Below are 27,176 nucleotides of genomic sequence, written 5' to 3'. Positions count from 1 at the left end.
AAAGAATATGATGAGGAAAAAATAAATATCTCTCTTTTCTATATGGTGCATTCAAGCACTCAAGTAATTAACAAGTTCCGAGGTTATTGGAAACTCCCAATATAAACTGTACAGGACATCTATAGTATGAAAAGGGTGTTTTACAAAATCAGTAGGAACGAAAGGTTGTTATAAAAAACGATTTTCGTTTTGTCTTCCTTGTTGATGTGTATGTTGCACGTTGTACACACATGCGTGTAGGCTACATGTAACGATAGGCTGTATGGATATATACAATATGATCTGTAATAGTGGTTCATATTTGTACTTTATTGTTTTGTAAAGAGTCTGTTCGGGTGGATGAAGGGTACAACAAGTGAAAAGAAAAAAAAGTGTAGCTACGGATGTTGAAAATAACATTAATGGTAACAATGATGTGTCGACGCAACACAGTAGTCTATAAAAAATATTATTGTTTTGTTTTTGTTATTATTATTAACAAGACTAACTCAATACACAAGGACTGCTTGTTCGTGGTTAAACCCCTCCCATCAGCGGAGGACAGCGGATGACAGATGATGCGCACTGTTCGCCGGGTTGAAGACGGAGCGCGCTGTGCAGAAAGAGCGCACACAACAGCCGTACACTAACATCCATTCACACACAGACAGGCGGACATCTACTGTATCATACTCCCTGTGTAAAAAGGAAATGGAGCTAAAATAAGCGGACTACTTTCACCTCTTGGACTGAATGCAGTGACTTTCTTTGGATTTCTTTCAACTTAACGCGCAGACACTCAGGAGAGAAAATGTGGAGATACACGAACCTGTTCGCTTGTCTGCTGGTTTTGTGTCAGGATGTGTCATCACAGAGCAAGGTAAGTACAAACAAGTGCTATTCACTTTATTTTACCATTCATTACAGCACAGTGCTGCACTGAAGCAATGGTTGGCCAGACTCATTAATGATCAGCGCATCCTGTTAACCTCCACTTTGTTCTGCTCAACCTCACTCCTTACCTGCTGCACGTTCCGCGTCATGGTGCCTCTGCTTCAGACAAATTGGTGACCTGACCAGGACCCAACATTTTCCCCCGCCAGACCTGTGAATTTTCTGTCTAACTCCGGCAGATGGTTCAGGTTACGTGTCATTTTTTATGCTTTGAGGTAATCTTCCCAATGAGGGCTTTGGTGTGACAGGAGTAACAATAGGTTCATGTAATGATAGCTCCTGTGTGTGTGCAGGCCTGATGCCAGCAGAGTGTGGGAGAGATGGCACTCACGGTAATATCTGGCTGCTCTTGTTTGTACAGCTGCTGGACTCTAGTAACCCCTCACTCTCCCTCAGACTAATCCTGCTCTGCAATCACACACACACACACACACACACACACACACAGGCACGCACACACACCAGAAGACAAAACACATGTACAGTATACATTATACAGTACATGAAGAACAGAGGCACTGTCATACATGTATGGCCAAGTATGGTGTGTGACTGTCGATCTCTTTGCTCTGGACACGATCAGAGGTGGGATGAGCAGCAATGTAAGAGGGTAAACGCCTCACAGTTGACCTAGTAGGGATAGGAAGTTGTATTCATAGCAGTGTTTGTGCTACAACAGTTATAGAATCAGCACAGCTCAGTGTTAGTAAACGTTTTTTTACCACTCAGTCGTCAAAAGTAAAAGGACACTCGTCCTGGTTAGGAACTCGTAATGCTTACAAAGATAACATTAAGATAATACTACCTTTTAAACTTTGTGTTAGCGGGTTCTCTTTTTTTAATTTCTTGTTTCAACACGGAGATGCACCAGCGCACAAAGCCAGCTCCATAAAACAAGGGTTTTCATTTTGGTGTGAAAGAAGAACTTGGATTGCACAACCCCATCCAACACCTCCTGGCTGAACTGAGGACCAGACCGTATCGCAAACATCAGTGTTTGACCTCATTAATGCTCCTGTGTCTGAATGGGAGATACTCCCTGCAGGCAGGTTCCAACCTCTTGGGGAGGGGCTGAAACAAATGGATGCTGTTTTAGTTTTCTAGGGCCGAGAGATATAGCAAGAAAATAGGACATGTTCTTATATAATTTAATAATGCTGTAAATTTGAACCATATCCTTATAATAACAAAGGTTGCTGAATCTCATTCCCTCTTTCTAAACTGCATTTCCTGTATATCCTCAGCTTACCTATCTTATAGAAACAATTGGCACAAAAACATTTTCAATTTTTCTTTCCCAATATTTTTTCTTTAAATTATATCCAATAAAAACACAAAATAAAGCAGTGCTCTGTCAAAAAATCAGAAGCAGAAGTGTAGACCCGGTTTAGTGGCATTAGTGGTGATAATACCAAAAATTCTGTTTCATGGACCTCATGGTATGAACAATATACACCTCGCCAATGACTGCTTGGAGCGCAAAGTGATGAAAACCAACACACAACATGTGGATGCATTCTTACCATGTGACCTTTACAATAAAGCCCCTGCTAGCTTCATACTAATTGGTGACACTTTGTTGGCGACAGGGTAAGCTAGCACAATGTTTGAGAAAGTATAAAAGAGTGAAGAAAATTGATTCATGAGATGCCATTACGAATTGTGTAAAACATGCTAAATAGGACATAGGAACTGAAACGTTATAGCTTTTATGAACAATCTGATGTATTTCCATTTATTGCACATCATCTCCTCAACACCATATTGTACATATTATCGCACATTGCCAATTTCTCTCAGGCTTGCCACCAACTTTTAAAATAGTTGCACAACTGTAGTGATAGTGATAGTGCTGACAAAGGTTACAATGTTTCTTTAAAGTTTCTATGAAATCAAAATCTATGTTTAAAGATATAATGTCGAAGATCTCAGTTTCGTTCTCTTTGGTGGCACTCATGAGGATAAGCAGAAATTGCGGGAGCACACTTCCCAGAGTTGCATGTGTGACATCCACGGTTGGCTCCAGTTGTCACGGTCGTAGCTCTTGATTTTCCTCGCTGACAGTCACTTTTCTTTTTAGACTGTTTGCCTCCATCTGAGCATCAAATGTATTTTTGAAGTTGTATCTGTAGTCATCAATCATCGAGACCGGAAAAGCAGCTGCTTAGCTCCGCCTACCCTCTCTGGCAGACCAACCACTGCTGGCTGATGGAAAACGTATCACTAACTGGGCGCTGCTAGTGATTTGTTCTGCAAAAGTCACCACAAACACAGTCCATAATACTGCAAATGCAAAGGCCTTCATCAGTGGGCCATAGGCTCCATCACCATTGTTACCCCTTTCCCACCATCGCGAACCTGGTGGTAGTTCAGGGCTGGTGCTCGTGCTGGTTCGGAGCTGGTTCAACTTGCGAACCAACTCGGAACCAGTTTGTTTTTTCCACCCACTGGAGCCCGTGGAAGAGCCATGTCATGACGTCAGTCTCTACGTGAACGCTTTTCCCAGCAGCAACTTTCCCTCACTAGAACAACAATGGCGGACAACATGGTATGTTTGCCGTTGTTGTCTTTTCGAAATCACATTAGATCCTAAAGACAACTTTTCCAACACATTTGTGCTACTCCTCGTGCTTTCCATGGATGATGACTTCTTATGAGAAGAAAGGTAATGATCCACCCATTTTTTTTCTTAATGAAACTGAAGCTAAGATGATGTCAGTTATCTGCTATCCTGCTAGCTCGATTTAGCTTGTTATTTAGCATCGATTAAACTGGTGTCTATTAAACAAATCAGTAATGTTTTAACTATGTTTTCCAGGGAGTGTACACGACGCCAGAGTTCTTAAACACTCTCATCTGGATGAGACGGGGAGTTGATGGGGCAAAACAAAGTGACCATCTCCAGCTGTGATGTTGGACATTACCTGATCGGTGACCCGCCAGCGTACCCAATGCAAGATTGACTCATGAAACCTTTCTCAGATACTGGCAGACTAAAACCTGCTGTGTACTTCTACATATGTGGCGAACATGGCGATAACTTCACATAAGAAGGGACGAGTTCCTTTCTTTTTTTTCCCTCAAAACTACACAGTCTAACAGACCTGTTCTCTTTGTGTTAAAGCGATCAATATTGTCATTATTTGTTTCACTATTGATTAAAAAAGCACTGAATCACAGACAGGTCTCTTGTTTCATTTTTATTTAAAAAATAACTTTTATGTACATGTGTACAAGCTTTATACGACATGGATTTTAACTGTGATGGATTTTGACTCGAGGGTGCAGGCGAGCTAACAGGTCGGCGGTGGCTGCAGCGTCGTTGGTGAGCTAACACTACCCAAATAAAACTACAGGGTTTAACGTAACATCGATTTAAAAATGAGTAGCAGCCAAACACAGCCTAGTAATGCATGTCTGGCAACAAGGCAAACAAAAACATAACATACCATTATCAGTAGAGCTCTGAAAGTGTAACGAGTCCTTCTCCACCATCGACTAAAGCCCCGGTGAGCCACCGAGCACCAAACTGCAAAAGGCAGCTTGTCTCCTCAGCCGACCACTGCTTTGTCTTTGCATTCATAACCTTCCTTGTTTTGTGTAGCTGAATGTAGAAAAACGGACACTCTCGTTTGTCTCTTTGGTCACAGCAACCACGCCCCCTGACGTAAGCGGTTCGTGGTTCTAGACCAGCAAAGAGTTGCGGCCGCTCTGGATCTTGTTTTCTTGGCCGGGAGCCGGTTCATTCTCAGTCGAAACACAAAAAACTGGTTTGCAATTGAGCACCGGTCACGAACCGGCCCTGAAACTGCCTTGGTGTAAAAGGGGTGTGTGTTACCTCATTCGGCGATAGATAGTCTTAACATTTAATTAAATGAAAATCTTAAAAGTTTTTATCACTGTTGCACTGATCCTCAGCTATACAGCTATTGTCTGAAGACAATATAGCTTGAGTGGGTAGCATCTCATTTCTCAGGGCTTCTGGAGTAGTCAGGGTTAACATATTGCACTATGGCCGACACGGTCCACCTCTTTTTCTGCCACACAAAAAGCGTAAGCCTTACTAAATGCATTTGGGCAACACTAATCAGACTAAAAAAGTGGAAACAATTTGACCTCGTGGCTAAACCCTGTAATGACAACTACTGGCCCAAAAAGACTTTTTCCCATCTGTTAATCAGCAGACAGTATGCAATAGTTTTTAAAGACTTTGGCTAAAAAGGGAGTGAATTTAATATTCTTAACTGTATATTGTAGTATGAGTTTTGGCAATTTTCCAATGTAAGCATTTTAACTATAATTTTTCTCAAGTTGGTGGCAACAGTCACCTTTTAAAAAAGGTATAAAATGCTTCCTAAGAAGTATTTAAAAATTAAATTATGTACACAATGAACAATTAAAAAAAAATCTTAACATTAATGATAAATTAAGTATACAAGTTGACACGAGCATCAGTGTAGGTGAAAGGCATTGTGAAAGCCAAAAAAGTAAATAAATCCCTACATATGATGCCACGTTGCTCCTCACAACACCATTTCACATCATGCTGCAGCCGCACAGCCTCATGGACACTGGAGACACCCAGTCATATTTAGTCTCTGTAGCCAGACTGGTGGCACTGGCAGTAATGGGAGACAAAGCATGCCTGGAAAGAGGGCATGGAGGGCACCAGAGGGTGGCGTGGGAACCAGCGTGTGCACCTGCTTGGTGTTTTGGTTGTAAACAAACCAGAGGACAATCAGCGCAAGGTCAGCTGGGGGCTAGAGAGAAGCAGACTGGGATGCTCAGTGGGCCTCAGGGAAACAGCCCGCAGTTGAGAGTTGGGGCTGGATAATAAATATTCAATTACAGGCGCTGTGTGGTGCTTTGTATGCGTGGATGAATGCCACAATGTCGCTGAAATAACATTTTTCCATGCTGTGTTATGCCAACATGACTTCATTTAATTGGGGCGGTTTGATGGGTGTGTAAACATGATTTTTCTGCAGACACTCCGATCTCCCTGTTTGTGGTTAAAACAAAGCTGTAAGCTGTTGGAAATGAGAGCAACTAACGCCTCATTCACACTGAAGCAATGACCTGGAGAAAGATGATTATGGAGGGAATGGGTTAACATTCGCCTCCGACCCAGGAGCACAACCCTGCACATGACCAGGGTTTTACACAGTCTGACATCTCTTGGCTTTGATACAAAATTATCATAATGGATATTATACTTTGCTGTTGTGCTCCATAACGAGTGTGAATGACTTTTAGGTCCCTCACACATGAGTTTCACTGTTGTTGATCCTTGAACATTTTGCAGGGACTCTTTCTTCAGACAGAGGTGGCAAAATGCGCACAGTTTTAACTCTAATAGAAGTACAGATAAAAAGGTGTTCCCCCCTCTCAAGTGTTTCATTTTGACCAGTCTTTTATGTGCGTTTTGTCATTTTACATCTGCCATCGTGATATACACAGAAGGATACACCAAGGAACTGTTGTATCCATCCATTTAGGTTATAATTCAATCAATAACTCTCTTCAAATGCATTTAAGTTTAGTGTTAAGTGTTTAGAAAATGTGAGGAGTAGAAAGTACAGATGTTTATGTAGATTACAGATACTTTATGTACAGCAATGAAGAATTTGTATGTGTACAAATTGTACTAGTTAGACATTTTAGTAACTTTATATTAACTTTCCTTCTTTTTAAGTGCGAAGATTGATAGCACTCTCTTGTTTGTACAGTAAATATGAACCTTCTGCCAACAGCTTAACATTAACAGTGAAAAGAGGGGAAACAGCTACAACAACATAAACAAAGTGAACAAACAAGGTCTGTGGTTTAACGGGGGGTTATGTTCTGGACTATTTCTTTGCATTGCAAAGTTACTTAGTCTTTCTGGCAAACCTCTCAGTGAAGTCAGGAGGTTACTGCATCTGGGCCCATGTAAAAACTATAATATGTCATTATACTGTTGTTTTGTACATATTGGAGGAACAAGATAAAAAAAAGGGTTAATTTGTGTGCTTCAGGCGCAGATTAAACCTGTTGGGTTAAAAAATCTAGAAGAAATGCAATATGTACCATATCAGAATTTGCATTTTAATATCCAGACTAATATGCCCAATGAGTGATGGAATATTAAGATAATAACCATAGAAACTGAACTATTATGTGTCTATTTAAATCAGTCTGAACAGAATGGGAACAGTGACTAACCATGACCTTGTGACCTGCCACGGGATGTTAGAAACGTGCAAGTGAGGAAAAATGATGCTGTTTGGCTGAAAACCTGCACCTTCACTATAAGAGTGTATAACTCTGTGACATTTCATTATTTACACCTACCTGAGGGGCATGTGTGACTATTGAGTTATCACTAAATTATCTTATGTATGTTGTGCAACCACTTTTATTTTAGTAACGTATAAAGCCCAAAGTAGTTATTATTTACATTTTAATAAAAAGTTTAAATGTACACAGAGCTGATGCAACACACTGCAGACGCAGATCCTACCTACTAATGTTTCCCAAGAATTGAGCCTGCAGGCTTGTTGATGGACCGACCCCCGGGGTTCAGAAGGACCAACTAGGCCATAGTGCCCAGCAGGAGCAGGAGAAGCTCCAGCTCCAGCGCTGCTGCTGCTATGAACAAAGACGCAGCCGTTAATGTTGTAGTGATAACCTCACAAGGGTCGCTCAAGTCCCTCTAATGGCAGTTTCCTCACTAGGCCTGGCTTGCGATGGTATTTTTTGCCAAAGAAACAACAAATATACATTGAACAGGCCTTCATTTTAGGCAGTGGTGGCGCTTCCTTTTCATGTCCTGGACCCATGTAAGTGTGCCCAGTGAGGCTATCATAATACCGAATTACACCAGAACTAATTTTTTACAGAAATAATCACAGTCAAAAAACAACCAGACCCCTTGTTACTCTTTTTCAGAGCAGGCCATTACAATGACTTAAAATATTTCATTAGAAGATATTATTTACCTCCCTACATGCTTTTTGGCTAAAGCCACTGGTTCAGTTCGCACCTACTCCAACCTGTGCCTGTGCTTCAGAGGTGTTGGCAGGCAGATTTTGTTGGCTAGAGAGATAACCATTGTAGTTTCCCTCTTCTTCAAATAGTGATGCTAAGCTAAGCTAACAAGCTGCTGTTATAGCTTTATACATTCAAGGGAAATGTTGAAATGCCCTAGCTACTCCCTTTAAAACAGCAAATAAATCAATGTCCCAAAAGGTGGAACTGTTTATCTAACAATGAGTTTCACTTGCCTAACTTTAACTATACTTTAATGATAATTTATTTGTGACCCTTTATGCCACACCTTTGTTGCCATACTTATATATTAATGAACTGCCTTCTCTTTCAGATAACTCTGTCTATCAAAAGGCCAACTTTTAATAAATTTAGTTGGCTTGAAAAAGGAGGTCAGTATCTCTCACTGAGCACTGCTTACTTTGCAGCTTTTTAACATCTCCCGTAAACATCTGCTGTAACAAATCATCTGGGGGACAGGTATTGGCAACATCTGTCATTCCACTCATAGTTGAGGTCACCAGACACACACTAATAATTAGGAAGCGTCTCTTGGTGCAAACAAATGAATTATTAGAGTATGTGGGGTTTTTTTGGCGAGCCATATTGACAACTTGATTTGTATTTGTGTGTTTTCAGAGGATTATCACCCTCAATAAAGACGAGTGATTTACATGTTAGGCAAAAACATCAAATCTTTAAATGTTTCAAAAGTTCACGATCAAAGTATGTCTGCTTAAAGCTCTTGTTTCACTGTCACTGACTCAGACTGTCTTAAACTGTCTGACAGCATACACAAACGGATCCCTGTAGACAGTTTTGTGAAAATGCTTTTTAACAGAAACAGCCTTCAGACTACATCTCTCTCTTCGCTTCACTTTGCTTGACCTTGTTTTACCTTTACCTCGTCCACCACTTGTGTTGTGTTAGATCTGAGCCTTTTGTTTAAAATACCAAGCCAAACAGCATTACAAGCAAACTAGACGAGGCAGAGGTAGATCTTAACTCCAGAGCACTCTGAGCCAGACAGTGGCAAAAACAATCGGGTGCCTTTGCAGCCATTACAGCCCGTCTCGCTGCTGCCGGCTTAAACTGAAGAAATTCAAACCTTTATAAAGACCATGTGATATATACCTGAATTATCCTTAAAATGTTGCAGTGGACAGAGAGGAAACTTGACATAAGAAATTCTTTAAATGTATCACTGATTTCTTGAAGGTGAAATGTGATAGTGACCTCTTATTTCTGTGATGGCTGAAAGCAGAGTATCTGGACACATAAACAGACCCAGCAGGAATGTAGATGTGTGCCCTCAAAAGCAGCAAGTGCTTGATACACTTTGTGTTCAGCTAATTAACATCCCTGTGCTAATGCCAGTGTTTTTGTTGATAGTCTGAGCCCCCGACCTCCTGTTTCATCTCCAGACTGAAGGCCTTAATAGAATTCCCTCTTTGTACCAAGATAATCTTTACAGTGGTCAAGTAAGACTGTTTATCATAAGCACCACTAATTAGATTAAAAATCAGGCGGACTCTTTGGACTGGAATGTGGGCCTTGCTTTTGGTCTTGAGTACCCTTGACAGGAGATGATGTGGATTTTAAAGGGGTAGTCCATCCTTCAGAACCACAAGCTTGATGGGCTTAAGACTGATTAGAAGTGGTTTTCATGAAGCCTTTTTTGTGTTAGTTGTGGGAAAATAGTTCAAAAAGCAGAGAGTGGGGGGTTGGATTAGCTGCAGGACATAACAGGAATCACAGCATTAGTGTTTGTGTTTGAAGGCTGGAACATGCAGTTAAACGTTTGAGCTCTGCTACAGGATACCTGCACTGTCTGCCCTTTTCACCACACAGCTGCCCCGGTGATTGCCAGCTGGCAGGGCACTACAAGCAGAGGATATCCTTGTTTATATGGACAAGGCTGCAGATACAACAGGCTGGTGCTACCGAAACACAGACTTTAACTCTGAGGCTAATGAATGCAGGAGCCATTGTGTAACACATCTTGTGTTTTTAGCAATCGGGAGCACAACAGGGTTTTCACTTCATCACTGTCAGGGTGTGTTAGCTGTAAAAGGCTGCAGCGGTTGATCTAATAGAGCTCTCTGCGGCACGCAGGCTCTTTTCCTCCCTTTGTTCAGACATGAGTTCACGTTTGAGCCGTGTTCTTTTTGACCTAAAACTTGACAGCACTTGAGAGGTCAGAGCCAAAGACTCAAAGCTCAAAGCATGCGTTAAATACTCTGTACTCTTAATTATTAGCACTCTTAATTGTGTTGCCTGTTCTCATGCTGGCAGGTCAGCTTGGCACTAGATGCTGGACGGTCAGTTAGACATACCAGCACATATGATTTGACAGGAGGAGGGAGGAGGAAGCGGCTCTAATGGCAGAATGATTCAGATTTTTCTGGATAAACTTCAGCCGAATCCCTGTGCTGCAGAACAGATGGCTCGTAACGGTTTAGTCCTTCTGGACTAGACAAAACATGAAGCACCAAAGTAAATCTGGCTGGAATTTCTGTGACTTCTCCAATTTAAAGGAACTTAAGCTGAAGTTGCTATGCAGCAGTAAGAGTTTGACTGAGGTTGAACAATGCAGCTCAGCATGGCCGTAGGCATAGCCTCTGCTAAAGAAGTTTAATCTGCTAATCCACTCTGTTTTCATGTGGCTGCAGGATTTGTCAACCTGCTGCCTTTTCGCTTGACATGGGTCAGGATTGGCCTGACTGTGCACACAGGAGTCCTGCCCCATATCAGACCCCCTCCCAGTGTGTCTGCAGTGATTGAGGGGAAAGCACAAACCCCCTTCACATCTCCCCCCATCAGTCAGCCTGCATTCTTTCACTAATGAGCCCCCTACCACCTCCATCTCCTCTCCTTACCTTCCGCCGATGCTGCCCTGCTGAAAGACTTCCTGAGATGTTACAATATAACTAATATAACACCAACATGACCAAATCACAACGTCATCATTCTAGCTACCCACTTCACTCTGCAGGATGGTCTCATGCTGTAAATTTTATATTAATATTATATTATATATATTGTCTATGATACACAGCTCGTCATATTTAAAGGGGCACTTCAGGATGTTTTATAATTGTACTCATGAGAGGCAGAAGAAAGATTACAATTTACAAAGGTTACATAACTTACGTATGTTATGTAGCTGTAAAAAAAACAACATTGACTTTTGGTTTCACACAGCGATCAAACTGCAGTGTCCTGGATGAAAGTCCCATCCTTGTGGAACATACCTTATTCAGATCCGCCTGCAGCTGTCTGTGAGCTCGAAGGTGCATTTTAATAGAAAGAGTGAAGAAATCCACAGAGTTCTAAGTAGACCTCACTCTGCCAGCTTACCATCACCACCTGAACATTTCATCATCTGTGAAGTAAATCTTTGTAGATGAATTCTTGGGTGAAAGCTGTCTCTACTGCCAGCTTTCACTTGTCTCTCAGAGTGTGTGTGCTTGGGCTGCCATGCTTTGCTTCCTGTTTATTAAGTAAGCTATGACCATGGCCCTGCCAACGCTCTGTCATCATGCATGGCAGCCAAAGGCCTGCTGGTGATGCAGAGGTCTTTATGAGTTATGTTTGTGTCTGAGGCCTTCCTCTGAGTCACACCGGCTAACACTGAAAAGAGAGGAAGCATGTGGTTGTTCTTCAGGATCACTTTCCTGCCCTTGTTTTGGTTTCCTCCAGTAAAAATTGATTTATTATTCATGGCAGGGGTCAGACAAATGGAAAGGATGACTGAAAGAACTCACCGATGAAAGGACAGCACACCTCAAATAAACAGAAAGAAAGTTCAAAAACAATCCTCTGGGTTTGGATAGTTACACAGTGAAATCCCCATCTGAGGTGTTCGTATTCATAGCACCACAATAAAGAAACATTTCCACTTCATGCTTGAGTTGTATTTATGTGTGAAAATGAAATAATTATTATAGAGACAGGACAAAATATGGCTCAAAATACTTGGACTGAAAAGTGAAAGTGACATCCTGTCTTGCAGATCTTTGGGGAGACAGAGCCTGTCCGGATGACATCAGAGGGTTCAGACTGCCGCTGTAAGTGCATCATGCGCCCTCTAAGTAAGGACGCCTGCCTGCGACTGCGGAGCGGCAGTGTACGTGTGGAGGATTTCTACACAGTGGAGACAGTCAGCTCCGGATCAGACTGTAAGTGCTCGTGCACGGCCCCGCCGTCCTCCCTCAACCCCTGTGAGAATGAGTGGAAGATGGAGAAGCTGAAGAAACAGGCCCCTGAGTTATTGAAGGTGAGAAAAGATGGAACTTGAAGGCAACGCATGTCGGAAATGTATGTGAGCATAGTGTTTGTCAAATGATTCTGATGTTTGTTTTCTCTTTTTAAATTGAAATCAGTAGACAATCCCAGTCCTTGCATGTTTGCATAGTGTATTTGTTGTTTCCAGTCCTACAAGGACTGCAGAGTCAGAATATTCATCTGGCTGTCCAACACAAAGTATTGGTTCCTTTTTACTTCAGTTTTGTGCCACACTGAACTGCCACTATAAGCCTTCATGAGTGCCCTGTTTGACCTGTAAAATGGTTGTTTATTAAAGTTTTCCATAAGCTCCGGGTGTCAGAAGAACATTCAAACATTTCTAGCCGTCTAATGCTGCTGTTTCAAGTCACATCATCGTTTTTTACCACTGGTTAAACTGATAATCTCAAGGTTCTCAGTTTTGTTCTATTTGGCAGCACCTTCCACGACAGTCGCCACAGGAGAGCATCGAGGAGACGCAGATTTTCAACATAAAACTGCTTTATTTAGATTTTTTACTGGTTTGAATCTTTCCTTCTGGTGTGGAGGAGGCATGATATGAGGAGACTTGCTGAACACCTTTAAAACTGTTTTTTACAGTTTACAGCCTGCCATGCTGTTGCTCCTGCACCGCTCTGTGTACAGTGACACAGCTAAAAGACAAAAGAGCAGAGACTCAGCTGACAAAATGCTAATTGACGGGGTCTTCTTGAGTAATGATTCAAATCTATAACTTTTAGGAGGCAGCTTTAAATCTATACAGAAGTACTCATCAGCTAGAAGGTCATCGGCTCAAACCCCGGTTTGGGCAAGGTGGGCCTTTCTGTGTGGAGTTTGCATGCGTGGGTTCGCTCCGGGGTCTCCGGCTTCCTCCCACAGTCCAAAGACATGCTTGCAAGGTTAATTGGTGACTCTAAATTGCCCATAGGTGTGGGTGTGAGTGCGAAAGGTTGTCTGTCTCTATGTTTCAGCCGTGTGATTGACTGGTGACCAGTCCAGGGTGTACCCCGCCCTTCGCCCAATGACAGCTGTGATAGGCTCCCTGAACAGGATAAGCGGAAGCAGAATTTACTGTATGGTCAGTTTTCTTTTGGCGTGTCCCTTTACCTGCAGACATTCCTCTGAAGAACACGATCATTTATAACTCAAATATATATGAGACACTGTCAGTTCTGACTGTTCACTAAGTATAACATTAATGAATTTGTGCTTTTACATGCACAAAGTCAAATGTGAATTAATTTACCCTTTCAATAAGTGTCAGCAAACCAGCCACAAAAGTAGTCCCCTCAAAAGATCTGTGGAAGCACCATTTTAGAGCCTTTAAATCAGCGTTTCAGTAACATAAAGTCAACACAATAATCTTCAAACATAAAAGGGAAAAATAAAGCATAGTGCATGACGACACAATAAGTTAACAGAACCAAGAAAATCTGTAGAAAACCTCAGTGAGAGTTCTTGTTAAAAAGAACTAAAAGATGAACAATCAGTGAATTATGACAGTTTAAAGCCTAAAAGGTCGTTCTTCAACTCTCTGTGACCTCTCGGTATATGTCATCTAACGTCTTTGGTGGACACGTCAGCACATCTCTGCACAGACCCAAAGCACGCTTTCATTTCTTACAGACACAAGAAGCACGCTATGCTCCATGTGAAACAAAAGCAGATGTTTGATCTGACTCCACTTTAAACTATGGATTAACCCAATAAATCTCTGAAGGAAATGATTATATTGAAAAGGAAAGGCATAAGTCAATTAAGACCAGGACCAAGAGCCACCCTCAGCCTATTGGGCCGAGTGTGGCTGTCAGTATTGGAAATCACAGCACATTTTTCAGAGGGCACTTAAGCTTATTACTGCAGCTGAACGGAGACACATAAAACCGTCAGGTTTGTGCTCAGTGGAAGGTGAATAATACAAGTTCTTCTTCTTTTATGGCCTTAATGACCAGCTCCAATCAATGGTGGACCTCCTTGAGGGAACACTTTACAGCATGGATCTAATGAAAGTCCACTCCTACATCAACAAGGTGGTCTCTCAGATGAACACCCTAGAAGAGGTAGGCCTGCAACTAAACTCATATATGTCCTCATATCATTTAAACCAAAGTGTAATTTTGGTTATTTAACCTGCATTCCAGCAAATGTCATTTAATGGATAGCAATAAAAATAATGTAATCTTGCAGACAATCAAGACGAACCTCACGCGAGAGAATGAATTTGTGCGGGACAGCATGGTGACCCTCACCAACCAGTTCAAGAGATACGAGAACTACTCCAATGTGATGATGAGCATCAAGAAGGAGATCTCCAGCCTCAGCCTGCAGCTGCTGCAGAAGGACTCAGCTGAGAGCAAAGCTCAGGTTAGAGCAAACACTTTCTGTGGTTTGTATACACGTTATACTTCTGTACAGTAATACTTCTGGTTGTAGTTCTAACCAGTTTATTCTTTTTCTTACCATATTCACATGATTGACATTTTCCTCTTGACGTTGCCCAGGGTCAGAAGCTCAAATGCTCTTGCATGCTAACGGTTGTGGGAGGTAAAGTTCTAGTAATAGTAGCAAAGGTCATAGCAGTAATAGCAGTTGTTAGATTAGCAGTACATTACAATCAGTGTTGCCAGACACCTCAGTGCTGTAATCAAGTCCAATCTCAGGCTCAAGTCTCAGGTTTTTTTATCATCTCACTCTTGTCTCTGTGTCGTGGTGGTACGACTAACTTGTCTCTCTCTCAGCTATTATTGTTTATCTCACCTTTTAAAGTCTACCTGCAACTTAATCCAAAGGACCATAGTGAGTGATCGTAGTTTTCACAGCTTCATCTCACTATGAAGAGTGACACGAGTATAGATAGTGTTCAGACTTGTCTCTGACTCCACTTAAGTTGTCTACAGCCCTTCTGTTGATACAGCTAGAGTTAACATACTAGGAGACATTATCATCAGGGATATCGCATGAAAAAAATACTTCCATAAATGTCTAAAACCTATGAGCCAATATAATATGTCCCCAGCTAACCTAAATATCTTTGTTTACAGGACACTAATGATGAAAAAGCCAAGGAGGCTGTAAAAGTACCTAACAAAAAGAGCCCAGCAGCCAAACCCCCGCCCAAGCTGCCCAAAGAAAAGGCCGTCAAGCCCAAGAAAGAGGTCGTTAAACCTGGGAAGCCGGTCAAGCCCGACCCGACGGCCAAAGCCAAGGTTGTTGGCCACCAGCCTGGTGTGGTGAGGGGCATCACATACTACAAGGCTGCCAAGACTGACGAGGATGAGCACAGAGGAGGTGAGAGATTTCGGCCTGCTTGGTAACTCTGTACACTCTCTCAGCATAGTGTTGTTCTCATAGAAAGTCAGCCTCTCTGAGCTCAAGCCAACATTGTGCTTGCACTTTAGCTGAGTTTGCACTCCCATCTGTGTGCGATCATCTGTGCGTGATCCACTGTGGGTGTTGAAAATGATCCAAATTAGTTTTTCAGCAATCTAATCCGACCCCACATGGCACTTTGCTGGATCAGGATCAGCCAGCAGTTAAAAAGTCATACAGGCAGAGTTAAGATCTCCATTAGCTGGATTTAGTTTCCAATAGGGGGTTTACAGGACAATGTTGTTTCACACAAGTGTGAGATAAGGCAGTAATTGTGTTGCAAACTTAACACTGAAGCGCAAAGCAATAAACCAGGGAATCATTCGCTGTGGGGCACACAAGATCCCCTCAATACAGGATTTATTCCAGTGTTGTTTTAAACACAGCTGGTCTAGTCAGCGCAGGATTGGATAGCTGCTCATTCAGCAAGCAGGAAATCCAAAATACATGGAGCTGATGGAATGCTGTCTCAATGGAGCACCGCCATGTCCATGACATGCCTCAGCCTCACTCTTCACAACAATGTGTGGGGACCCTCACCAATGCAGAGAAAACATTTCCTGACTCCTTCCAATCCTCTTTAAGTCTAGTTGAGTGAATAGGTATGCTGCGTTTGCACAGGGCACACGCACAATGCTGTCGGACCGTGTGTTCTGCCATGTATGTGACCCTTGGTGAGCCCGGCCACCCTTGTCAAATTACTGAAACCATTGCTACTGAAATCATTTCCATAATCTCTGGCAAACAGCAGGATGCTGAACCCTTTATTCATGCCGTTTACCACAGTTCTGTACTGTTGGAGCAGCTGCATTGTGGTTCATTGATTCTGGGGTGCCCCTCCAGTGGAGAAAACTTGATAATGTGCCCTCTATGTGCCCTTCCAGTACAGAAGATGTGGAAGTGCTTAAAAGGGAGCAGTGATGAAAAGTGCCCTCTAATGTCCCTTTCCATTGAAGAAACCTTGTGAAAGTGCCCTTTAGTGTAAAAGGAAACATGGTTAAGAACCATCCAGTGTCCTTACAGTGGAGATAATGTCACTTGATCCACCTCATAATTGAGAAAATGCAAAAAAGTGCCTTGCATGGTGCTGCTCCAGTGAACGTGTTAAAGAGCCCTCTGAGGTGCTTTCAAATTGAGGGATAGGGTCCTGTAGGGCGCCCAACAAATGGAGAAACCTGATAAGGTGCCCTCAAGGTGTTGTAAAACTTGAGAAAATGTTATGTAGGACAGTGTGAAAGGTCCTTTCAGTGGAGAAAACATTACACAGTGCCCAGCTGGCTGCTCTACATGCTAGAGAAGATTCTGTTCATCGGTGCCCTATTGCCCCTGCTCCTCAGACAGCTGAGTCCACCACTGGGCTTCTTCAGACTTAAGCACACCTAAAGCTGGAATTGTGCTTTAACAATTACTAAATGTCTTCATGGCAGTATCATGGTGCATTAGAGGGGTCTTTGATCTTTAAATAGTAAATGAACATAGTACAATATGCATCCCATCTGCTTTACTGAACACATATGTCCTCTAACAAATAGCTGGTGTCCTCATGTACTCTCCACATAGAGTCACTGGCTGAACTCAACCAAAAGTGGTTCTTACAGATTTGATTATTTGGTTTGGTTTTATGATACATTTTTATTTGAAACTTCTTGAACCTCTTTAAAAATAGCTTTCTAAAATCTCCAACTATTAAAAAATACCATTATTTGTTTCTTGTCCCGCCCTCATCAGGTCCATATGTTTAGAGTACGTGTGTCAGGGAGATGCACTGCTTTGAACCATTGATGTAATCTCCCCACATCTGTGCAGCAGCACAGGACGTCAGTGTATGAAGACCAGAGGGAGAGCAGACTTTCCCTTTGCTCAGATTCTATTTGAATAAGCCTGATGTCTGTTTTACAACAGACCGCAAGAAATTATAGAAGTAAAGTAAAATGAGTAGCAAGAGTGTAACCAATGTCAAAAATGAATGACTCTGTTCAGAAGGATAATTCTGTTTTTGACTGAATGTTGATCAGAAAGCACGGGGCACTTAGGCCTCTGGTTTGATTCAAACCAATTAGGGGATACAACATGTTGTCCTATCAATCATTTTTCATAGTTACAATCTGTCAAGCACTTTATTCATCATTTTAGTCACTTTGAGTCAGGGCTGTTTTATATGTTCTTTTGCATCTACTAGCCAACTAGAGTGTAAGCTATTGGACAGCAGAAGAGGCTGGTTCAGACAGGAAAGAGGAGAAAGACATTCAGAGAAGAGGAAGGAAGTAGGTGTTGTCTGTGTCTGCATGGCTAATGTGCCGTCTTTGATTCACTTCTGAATCACAGATTTATCTCCTGCATTCAGCCTTTTACTGTATAAACTGAGCAATGAGCAAAAGGTTAAAACTGCTTTTTAAAGGACAGTTGAATGACAGGGTCCCTTCACACTACTGGATCATGCTGCTCCAAGGTAACCGTCACTAACAAGGACAAGATGCTCGTTCACATCTACTCCCCTCTATCACCACTCAGACTCAGCACTGTCTGGCTTTGCTCAGTCATCTGCTGTATTTTGAATGAAAACTAGCTCTCTAGAATTGTATACTTCTTCTACATCTCTTGCCTTACTCTGCACCTCCTCCCCTCCCTCCAGACCATCCTGCAAAAACATACACAGTCCATCACGTCACGGAAAATCAGTCAGAGGATGGAGGAGCTGAAATGGTCCTGGAAGCCATGGACGCCACTGTGGCTGAACCCATTGCCACCACTGAAGTTCCTCCCACTACAACTTCCACCACCACAACTACTAGCACCACAACTGCCACCACGACTAGATCACCCACTACAGTCACCACACAAAGGACCCCAGCACCTGAAAGACCAGCTCCAACCATTGTGCTGATGCTGGACAACTCCAACAACAACAGTCGGCCCACTCTGCACAGAGCAGGTACCAGCTCAATACCCCTCTGTGGATATGTTCAGTATTCTGTTGCAGTTTGTGACCGCAGTGACTGAGGCAAAGCGTGTAGGTTCACTCTGCAAGCAAAGTGTGAAATCCATTAAAACTGATTTTGCATGACATTCTCTCCTGGGCATTTATGGTGAATATTCTGCATGTTTCTTCCAGGGAAGATCCTGAACTGTGAAGGCACTCTGGCGTCCATTGAGCAGCCAGAGAAGCAGCACAGTTATGGGCGGAACGAGGGAGCCTGGATGAAGGATCCTCTTGCTAAAGACTCAAAGATCTATGTTACAAACTATTACTATGGCAACAACTTGGTGGAGTTCCGCAACCTGGACAACTTCAAGCAAGGTGGGCCTCAACTGGGTCTTTTTACAATGCCCCATTCGTCCATTTTAGCCCTAATCCTATGCCCTGTTCATGTTTAAAGGAAGACTTTGATATGAGTCTTGTCATAGATACCTATTGATTGATTTGCAGCTTTTAATTGCTAGAGCTTCAAATCAATCTAGTAAAGGCTTCTCCCCAGGACAGACTACAAAATATGTTTGAATTGAAGTGAGTAGTGCTGAGGCCAGCTCACAGTTTTGTACAAGCAGCGCCCAGTTAGTGACGCGTTTTCCATCACCCAGCAGCGGTTGGTCTGCCAGAGAGGGTAGGCGGAGCTAAGCGGCTGCTTTTCCGCTCTCTAATCTATTATGGCTGAACAAGCAAAGAAAAGATGGATGACAACAGATACAACTTCAAAAATAAGTGAAAATCCAAAGAAAAAGGAACAAATTGGACGCTCAGATCAAGGCAAACAGTCTGAAAAGGAAAGCGACACAGTAACAAAGGGAGCCAAACGTAGACGGTTATCTGGGACGTATGCGCCCGTTATTGCCTTTTATCGCCGTTAGGTGCCGCCTAATAAAACGAAAAATGACAACTTCGAGATTATATGTTTAGTCAGCCAACATGAGTCTTAGTTACAGTTAAAGTTCAGCAGCTTAGCTTGCAGCCCCTGAAAGACTGCAACAGACATCTTACAGGCAATCTGCAATGTATTTGAAGCTTATTTCTGACATGCTCGTGCTGGGACAGAACAGCTCCAATGTGATTCAGTGCTGCAATATTTACCAGCCTCCTATGCTGCACGGGAGGTGGGCATAATACGCAAATAATTTTCTGCTGCTCTGTTCGTTTTACGCGTCAAGTCTATTTTTTCCCTGTTGCATAAAAAGTCATTGACTGCTATGTAAAAACAGGCTCACAACCAAGGAATCCATGTGATCTCTTCATTTTGGCCAACTTCGATTTTAGCTTCTTATCGATTGATAGGCTAGATGAGCAGGCAAGATTAAGTTGAAAGAGCAATGAATATGCATCTAGGTATTCAAATCCTCTTACCCACACCTCTTCTTCTGCCGCTGCAGTGTCAGTGTAGATTCCCAGTCAGAGAACACATGTTTGGTTTTTTTATGTGAAACTGCTTAATTCAGTGTTTTTACAGGTTTTGATTCATGGGCCTGTTTGTTTAGGAGGGGAGGGGACCTCTGCAGATAATTCTGCTCCAGGTTCAAACCTTGTGATTCACAAACAATGAAAAAATTGTAATCTAAAAACAAACTGAGCTCCTTACAAGCTGGAGGCGGCCTAGCTTCCTGCCCCTCCTGTGTCTGCTGAATAGCTAAAGGGAGAAACATGGATTTTAGTGTCAAACTGCATTTTCCTTTTCTTTTTGTAGACCCCAAGTCCGTTTGTTTTGGAGAGGAGGAGACCTCTGCTGATAATTTGTCTCCCAGTAAAAACACTAAAGTGTCATTTTGAGACCCTGTTTGTAACGTTTGCAGCTGACTGATGATATACAAGACCACCCGTGGTCTTCTCAACTTATGGTTTGAATTGCAGACTTTCAGGGGCTGCCCTAGAAGCAACTCTTATCTGCCATTATTATATTTAAATGTTGTCTTTTTACAGGATGTTTTATGGTTTTGGTGGGTTAGCAGCTTCCTCAGAGCTTCAATGCTGGTATTTACAGATTAAGACATATCTTCACCTGTTTTCCATCTTTTAACTGAGAACAGCATCATGGTCCCAAGATATTGGTGTAACTCTGGTATCACCCTGATTTAATGATAAAGCTGTGTGTTTTCTCGAATAACATTGTTGACATTGATTCATGTTAATTAACCAATGAGCTCCGTGAGACCGATGAGATCTGAGGAATGCAGGTTTTGGTTGTTTCATGGCTCCAGTGGGTGGGAAAATCAACTCCTTCACATCCAAATCAACGGAGGAATTGGATTACACTCTCTAAGAGAGTTAAGATGATCTCCCCTCGCAGGACTTGGCTTGTTGATCTAGATGTGTTTGGACAATCGGCTTTCTAAATGCACTTACATGTGAGGCGTCCTGCAGTGTGGTGAGCTCACAGCTGTGTGCGGATGACTAGGTATTTGGAGTTGCAGTGATGCCCGCTGTGCCCTGACATGTGCTCTGGCCTTTCCTTTGAACTGGGCACAGCGGAGAGGGATTAAGAGTGTGGGCTGGACTTAGGGATGGGGATGTTGAGGGGGTGTTCTACAGCCCGTTGTTTTTGTCCTTCATTGGGCTTTCCATTTATTATGATAATCTAAATCGCACTTCCTGAGGTTGGAAGGTTAGGATAGCAGATAGGATGTGATTAGAAAGTGACACCTACAGTATACAACGTGTTAGCTCAGGAGTGAACTGCTAAAAAAACTGTGTCACTCTCACATGAAGCCAGTGTGTACACAGTCTGGCTTTGTGAAAACATTGTCACTGGCTCTTTGAAGAGCATAATATCAGCGGAGCACACACACTGCTGGAAGTATCCAACTCATACTAACTAAAACCAACTAAAACACACAGTATAGATAAGCACAACAGCAGCAGATGGGTCTTGAACATCCTGAAGGGGTTAATTATATGTTGCAATAAAATCCAGCTCGCTACATATTAGTCCCACTGATGAAGTCTTAATGGCTGTGTCCCAGTCCACCAATCAGAGGAAAAGGAGCCATCTTTCTTTGAAACAGCTGATTACCAAGCTACATCAAGAGAAGGAAACTATGGATGCTCCTACTCAGCTGGGAAGGCCGTTAAGATTGGTGGATTAAAATGTTTCTGCTGATCTTTTTGGGTATAAAAAAATACCCAACAAGACAAAGTGAAGTGAATTATTTTATATTATAATATATTAATAATATATTATGATAATTGCACAATTCAAATCTGAGAGAAATCTTAAGCCTACATCTCTGATAGAGAAGTAATTTTTTTGGAGTTGTCAACCAGCAAAAAAGTAAATGTTTATAAAGGAAGTCCTGGATTGTGTTTGGTGCTTGCAGTCCTTGATTTAAAAGTAGGGAACCTTCTTGTTGCTGAAATGGAAAGATAATAATTTTTTAATAAAGATCTAAATACAGTGTTGCTTTTCTTGGAGCCACACTGGAGCAGGTGATAATAGACACCTCCATATAGGCACTGATGGATGGTGATGGAGGCAGATACGTCAGAGGTGATTTAGTGGTCTGTTGTGTATTAAACCATGCTTTATAACAGCAAGCACTCACGTAATATTCTTCTTTATTGTAGGCCGATGGAGCAACCTTTTCAAATTGCCCTACAACTGGATTGGAACAGGCCATGTGGTTTATAACGGAGCCTTCTATTACAACAGAGCCTTTACCAAGAACATCATCAAGTATGATCTGAGGATGCGATATGTGGCTGCCTGGACACTGCTGCACGATGTGGTTTACGAGGACACCACCCCCTGGAAATGGAGGGGCCACTCAGACATCGACTTTGCAGTGGACGAAAGCGGCCTGTGGGTAATCTACCCTTCTATGGACTACGATTACAATCAGCAAGAGGTGATCGTCATCAGTAAACTGGATCCTGGAGACCTGTCGTTGAAGAAGGACACAACCTGGAGGACGGGTCTCAAGCGGAACTCCTATGGAAACTGCTTTATCATCTGTGGTGTCTTGTACGCTGTTGATGTGTACAACCAAAAGGAAGGTGAGGTGAACTATGCTTATGACACCCACACCAACACTGAAGCCATCCCACGCTTGCCCTTCACCAATGCGTATTCCTTCACCACCCAGATTGACTACAACCCCAAGGAGAAGGTTTTGTATGCCTGGGACAATGGCCATCAGCTCACTTATCAGGTTAACTTTCTCGAACAGTGAGGTACAGATACGCTTACGGACACGCTCACAGAAGGCCTGCCAGTATGGCACCTAAATCAAAAGAAGATACTCAGACTTGACAGCATAGAAGCAGCCACATTGGACTCAACAGGACAAAGGATGAACCGACACCAGCCTTTCTCTACCAATGCATGCTATTTAAACAGCTGACCTCACAGTGTACCAGACATATGTGCCTGTAAATGTGTTTTGGGATGTGACTGTATAATTTGTCAAGAGAATTGACAGCAGGCAGCAGAAACAATCTCACAGGTTGAGTTAGTGAGTAAGGCAAACATTTATATGCACACACACAGTATTCCTATCAACCTTAAGACTGGCAATCAACATTCAAGTTTTGACTGCAAGTGGAAGCCATCAGGCTGTAGCTGCTAGCTACAAACTAGCCTCAAGCACAGTGTCCTACGAGGGTTTAGTGGGAAGCTACCAAGCTAAACAATTACAGCTATAGCAGTCCTGATCGCCACTACATGTAGATACATTCTGAGGAGGAGCACATCAGTATACAGTGTTGGGTCTACGGCTAAGCCATACCTAGGATGTTACTGTGGTGTGCCTGTGGCAGACATTCAGCGCCAAAGTTTACATCAGGCTTCAGTCATTAACAGGTCAGATTTGCAGGAAAGTGCTCTGCTCTTTACGTAAGCTCTTAAAGAATGAGAGCAGCAACACGGGCTATGCTGGTAGAAAACATCCAGTTCTTTATTAAACATATGCATCAGCAATAAACCTTAGTTTAATCGATGATACAAAAGCTTAAAACCACCAAAATGTAGCATGTTTGTCCTTAACAAGAAGTGTGGACAGTGCAGACCTTTTGAGGACAGGAGATTCCAAAGTTGGAGGAAGCTATCTAACTCATTAGCTTGTTTCACCATTCGCCTTAATAAAGCCTCCACTGTCCAGGTTTAAACTGCTCCATCAAACAGGTATTGTGTTAAGGCAGCTTTGGGACAAGAGTCAATGATATAAGCACATTTCAATAAACAGTTAAACCAAATACCAGTTATTTTGAACATGACTGTCTATACCTACAAAGTGAGCTAGTCAGCAAATTGCTAATATAAGTGAGCAGTAACCAAGTGCAACTTCAGTAATTTAAGGGAATTTGTGCTCTATATTTTAAGTTAAGAATTTTCTATAAGCTAGTATCTAGTGAGAGGAAATGCAGCGTAAGAAATGTTCCATGTACCTCCAGCCATCGTTGTGTCATTTGGTTTTTCAGTTAAGATAACCTCACTAGCTAGGCTATTAGCTAACGAAGCACAGCTGGAATTAGCAAGCATCATCAGACATCCTTATTTTAGACACTTTCTCTTTTATGTTTTGCCTCTTAAATCGGCTTCACACGGCGAGTGCTACATTTAACTCAACCAATGAGATTGTTTCTGTTGCAGAGTTATTCTCGCTCTTAGAAATATTTGTAATTCTAAAGTAGCAGCTATTCTTTCACTTGCTCAAATACTCCATCCTGTCACCAAGCACTTTGATCATTAATCTACATTGATTACTATTCCGGCCTCATGATGCTTCCATTTCACTTTACCGTTTCGTTTACCTCATTTTTTGAGGGAGGTGTTAAATATGATATGAACTCCAAAAACAAAGCTATGTACACGTTTTTAAACTTAATATTTTATATTATCATGAATTCATTTGACAATATCATGCACCTTTTTCTCTTATTTCCATGCTTATTGTAAAGTTTCTTTGTTGTTGTATAAAATATGCAGCTTTGGTATTGTTTATAATATTTCCATAACCACTAAATTGTCGTAAAACGTAAGTATTTAAACATTTTCACCTCGGAAATGGAAATAAGCAGCCGTGATTATACAAAAGATGCATTGTACCATTAGCTGTGCCCTCGTCAGTAATGGACACTATAAACCATGAACGTTGAGGATGGCTGAGAGTTCTGTGTGAGGCTCATAATGGGAATGTGTTTTAGTCAAGACCACCTTAACTGAGACCAAGTAATGGCAACACCAAGTTACCACTCAGACAAGTGCGAGTCCCACACTGCCTGACAGCCAGATGTGAAACATGCAAAGCAACGTCACTCCTGAGACTGATCTGAAACTTTGAGTTAAAACCATCAACAGAAAACAAATTGAGATTTCTCTACATTTACCTCATTTATTTCCATATATAGTTGCCTATGCAGTATGTTTGTATGTATACGTGTACCACTAGACATTTCTTGATAAAATAATCAGAAGGTGTTGCAGAGTTTAATTGAATGGTTGGGGATTCTCCTTTGTCTTTTGTGAGCATGAAAACACGAGCTGACGTCAACTTCAACATCTTGGATCAACATTCCTTTGTCATGTTTTACCTTCCACAAAAAACAGTTGATTTTCTAACCATAACAAAGAATTAACGATGAAGGTGATTAAACCTCCAGGGAAAGGGGGTTGATGTATATTTTTCTTTAATGCATCTAACAACGAGTGTGGGGAAGATTAAATGATAAAACCCATGACGCTCAACACACAGTACTAGGGTTTGACTTGGTAAAAAGTTGTATGTTTGATCTGCAACAGTGTATTCAAAATTCAGTCTTAGAGTAACGTACTGGGTGCTTATGGCAGCCTATCTAATAAGCAAACCCTTCATAGAAGTGAAGGCACAAAACTCTGTCACATCTCTTTCTCCAAAAGTGAGGGAGCATTTATGTTCAAGCCGACATTAGCTAAACGTAATATAACATAGCGTTTTTACATAAACCACATACATGGCTTTATGTGACCTGTCTGGTCATTTTTTTCTCCCAAGCAAGTTATTGGCTCCATTTTAGGAGGACGGTTTGCCTCCATTCACAGTAATAATGTAACAAATCAGAATCAGTGATACGCAGCAGTTGTGATCTTGACATAGAGTCCTCTTTGTCTGAGATCAAGGCAAGACCGAGTGAAATGTGGTCCATTCAAAGACGACACCTATATCTTGAGATCAGTCTCCAGGACTGATCTGAAGTATGACAACTTTAGGAAACGGTAAGCTTTAAGACACATGGGGTAACTCTGTTTGGCTTGTACTCGTTTGTGATTCACTACCATATTATTTCCTTGTTCTCGAATAATCAGGAGTGTTTTTATTTATGAATGCATTCTGATTTCAATAAAAGTAATTTGTTCAATTTCAAATAATACTGTCATGGAATGTAACACAACACTTGAAACCAGCTGTGTGTGTCTGTGCTATGAAATAAAATTTCCATTGTAAAAGTCTGTTGTGAGCTTTATAAGTCAGTCCCCTGTGTCCCCATAAATGCCATGGGACAGCAGGACTCGCCTTACACTCCTCATTTTGAGGGGGTAATGACCAGTGACTCAGATGTTCTGATTTCTGGATAACAAAGCTCTGATGAGCTGTGTTTAGTTCTGGTGCAAAGGTCGCCATGCTCTGCATAATATCAACCTTAAAATACACAAACGGAGCAGCCCTCATGGTAACAAGGGCATGGCTGCCTCATTTCTTGGCTGTGGATTTGAAAATGTGGACTTCAGCTCCAAGTCATGCAATTCTGGAGGGGGACATTGAGAGCTGAATGGTGGGTGTGGTTGGTCCACGCATGTGCTCCTCATTTAAGAGAATCAACTCCTCAGATCTATTTAAAGAAGCTCTGTGTTCACTTTGTTTCTTTTTACACACAGATAATGATGTTCATTAATGAGTGAAAGGCGAGGCCGTAAGTCTGATGAGGGCAGCACTAATGGTGTGTCCAATCGTGAACTCTGTCACGAAATGTTGACATGTTGTTGTAATGGAACAATGATGTCCACGCTAGCTTTGTTGATGAACACTGACAATTCACATGACCTATGCTGCTTCAGTCCCAGGGCCTCATGGCAAACACAAAGGCTGTCCTGTTGCTAAATCAGGGCTCAACTTGATCCTGTTCACATCAGCAGGGCCTCTTCTCCATCGCCATCATCATGCACCATCATGTCCTCACACGGCCCAGGATGTAAAGCCTTTGTCCCTGCGCTATAGGAAGAGACTCTCCTCCACAAAAAGAATGTGGATGGATTGGATTAGTGCTGACTCTGTAAGGTTGTTTGACTCAGTTCAAGTAAATGTCACTCGCCCTGTCTTAGTTTAATTTTGTTTAGGGATATGTTTATCTGAGGAGCAGACAGAGGATCCAGAGGAGCAAGGCTGGTTCCATGCAGGAGAAGCATTTTTGTGTCAGACTTTTGGGGAAAGTGGACCATGTGCCAAAATCAGAGGCAAGTTTATTAAAGATGCAGTGTGTTTAGGTTATTAAAAATTGTATGTGTGTGCGTGTTTGTGTGTGCGTGTGTGTTTGAGAGAGAGAGAGGGAAATAACGAGACCAAACACCAACATTCAGAGAAGTCTGTATCTGTTGTGCTGGAGT

The 27,176-nt window shown here is 42.1% G+C and overlaps 1 protein-coding gene across 1 annotated transcript; it reads left to right on the top strand.

Annotated features, from left to right (window-relative positions):
* Positions 1-628: 628 nt before the first annotated feature.
* Positions 629-26,006, top strand: LOC138610913 (olfactomedin-like protein 2A). The gene is made up of 8 exons (XM_069683789.1): positions 629-859; positions 11,978-12,241; positions 14,202-14,309; positions 14,437-14,613; positions 15,291-15,537; positions 18,251-18,550; positions 18,731-18,916; positions 22,166-26,006. The coding sequence occupies exons 1-8, from the start codon at positions 791-793 to the stop codon at positions 22,768-22,770; spliced, it is 1,956 nt and encodes a 651-aa protein (XP_069539890.1). The 5' UTR covers positions 629-790; the 3' UTR covers positions 22,771-26,006.
* The last annotated feature ends 1,170 nt before the right edge of the window (positions 26,007-27,176 follow it).

This window comes from Semicossyphus pulcher, unplaced genomic scaffold (genome assembly GCF_022749685.1).
Source record: "Semicossyphus pulcher isolate SPU_LCO1_2020_fin unplaced genomic scaffold, fSemPul1.0.p SCAF_6, whole genome shotgun sequence".
Lineage (NCBI taxonomy): Eukaryota > Metazoa > Chordata > Actinopteri > Labriformes > Labridae > Semicossyphus > Semicossyphus pulcher.
This window is presented reverse-complemented; position numbering and strand designations above follow the sequence as displayed.

Bases quoted from the DNA above. Each gene is read 5' to 3' on its own strand.
- LOC138610913 (XM_069683789.1), top strand. From the start codon at position 791: ATGTGGAGATACACGAACCTGTTCGCTTGTCTGCTGGTTTTGTGTCAG. The intron at 12,242-14,201 runs GTGAGAAAAGAT...CTTAATGACCAG, and splicing joins AGGCCCCTGAGTTATTGAAG to CTCCAATCAATGGTGGACCT. The intron at 15,538-18,250 runs GTGAGAGATTTC...CCCTCCCTCCAG, and splicing joins CGAGGATGAGCACAGAGGAG to ACCATCCTGCAAAAACATAC.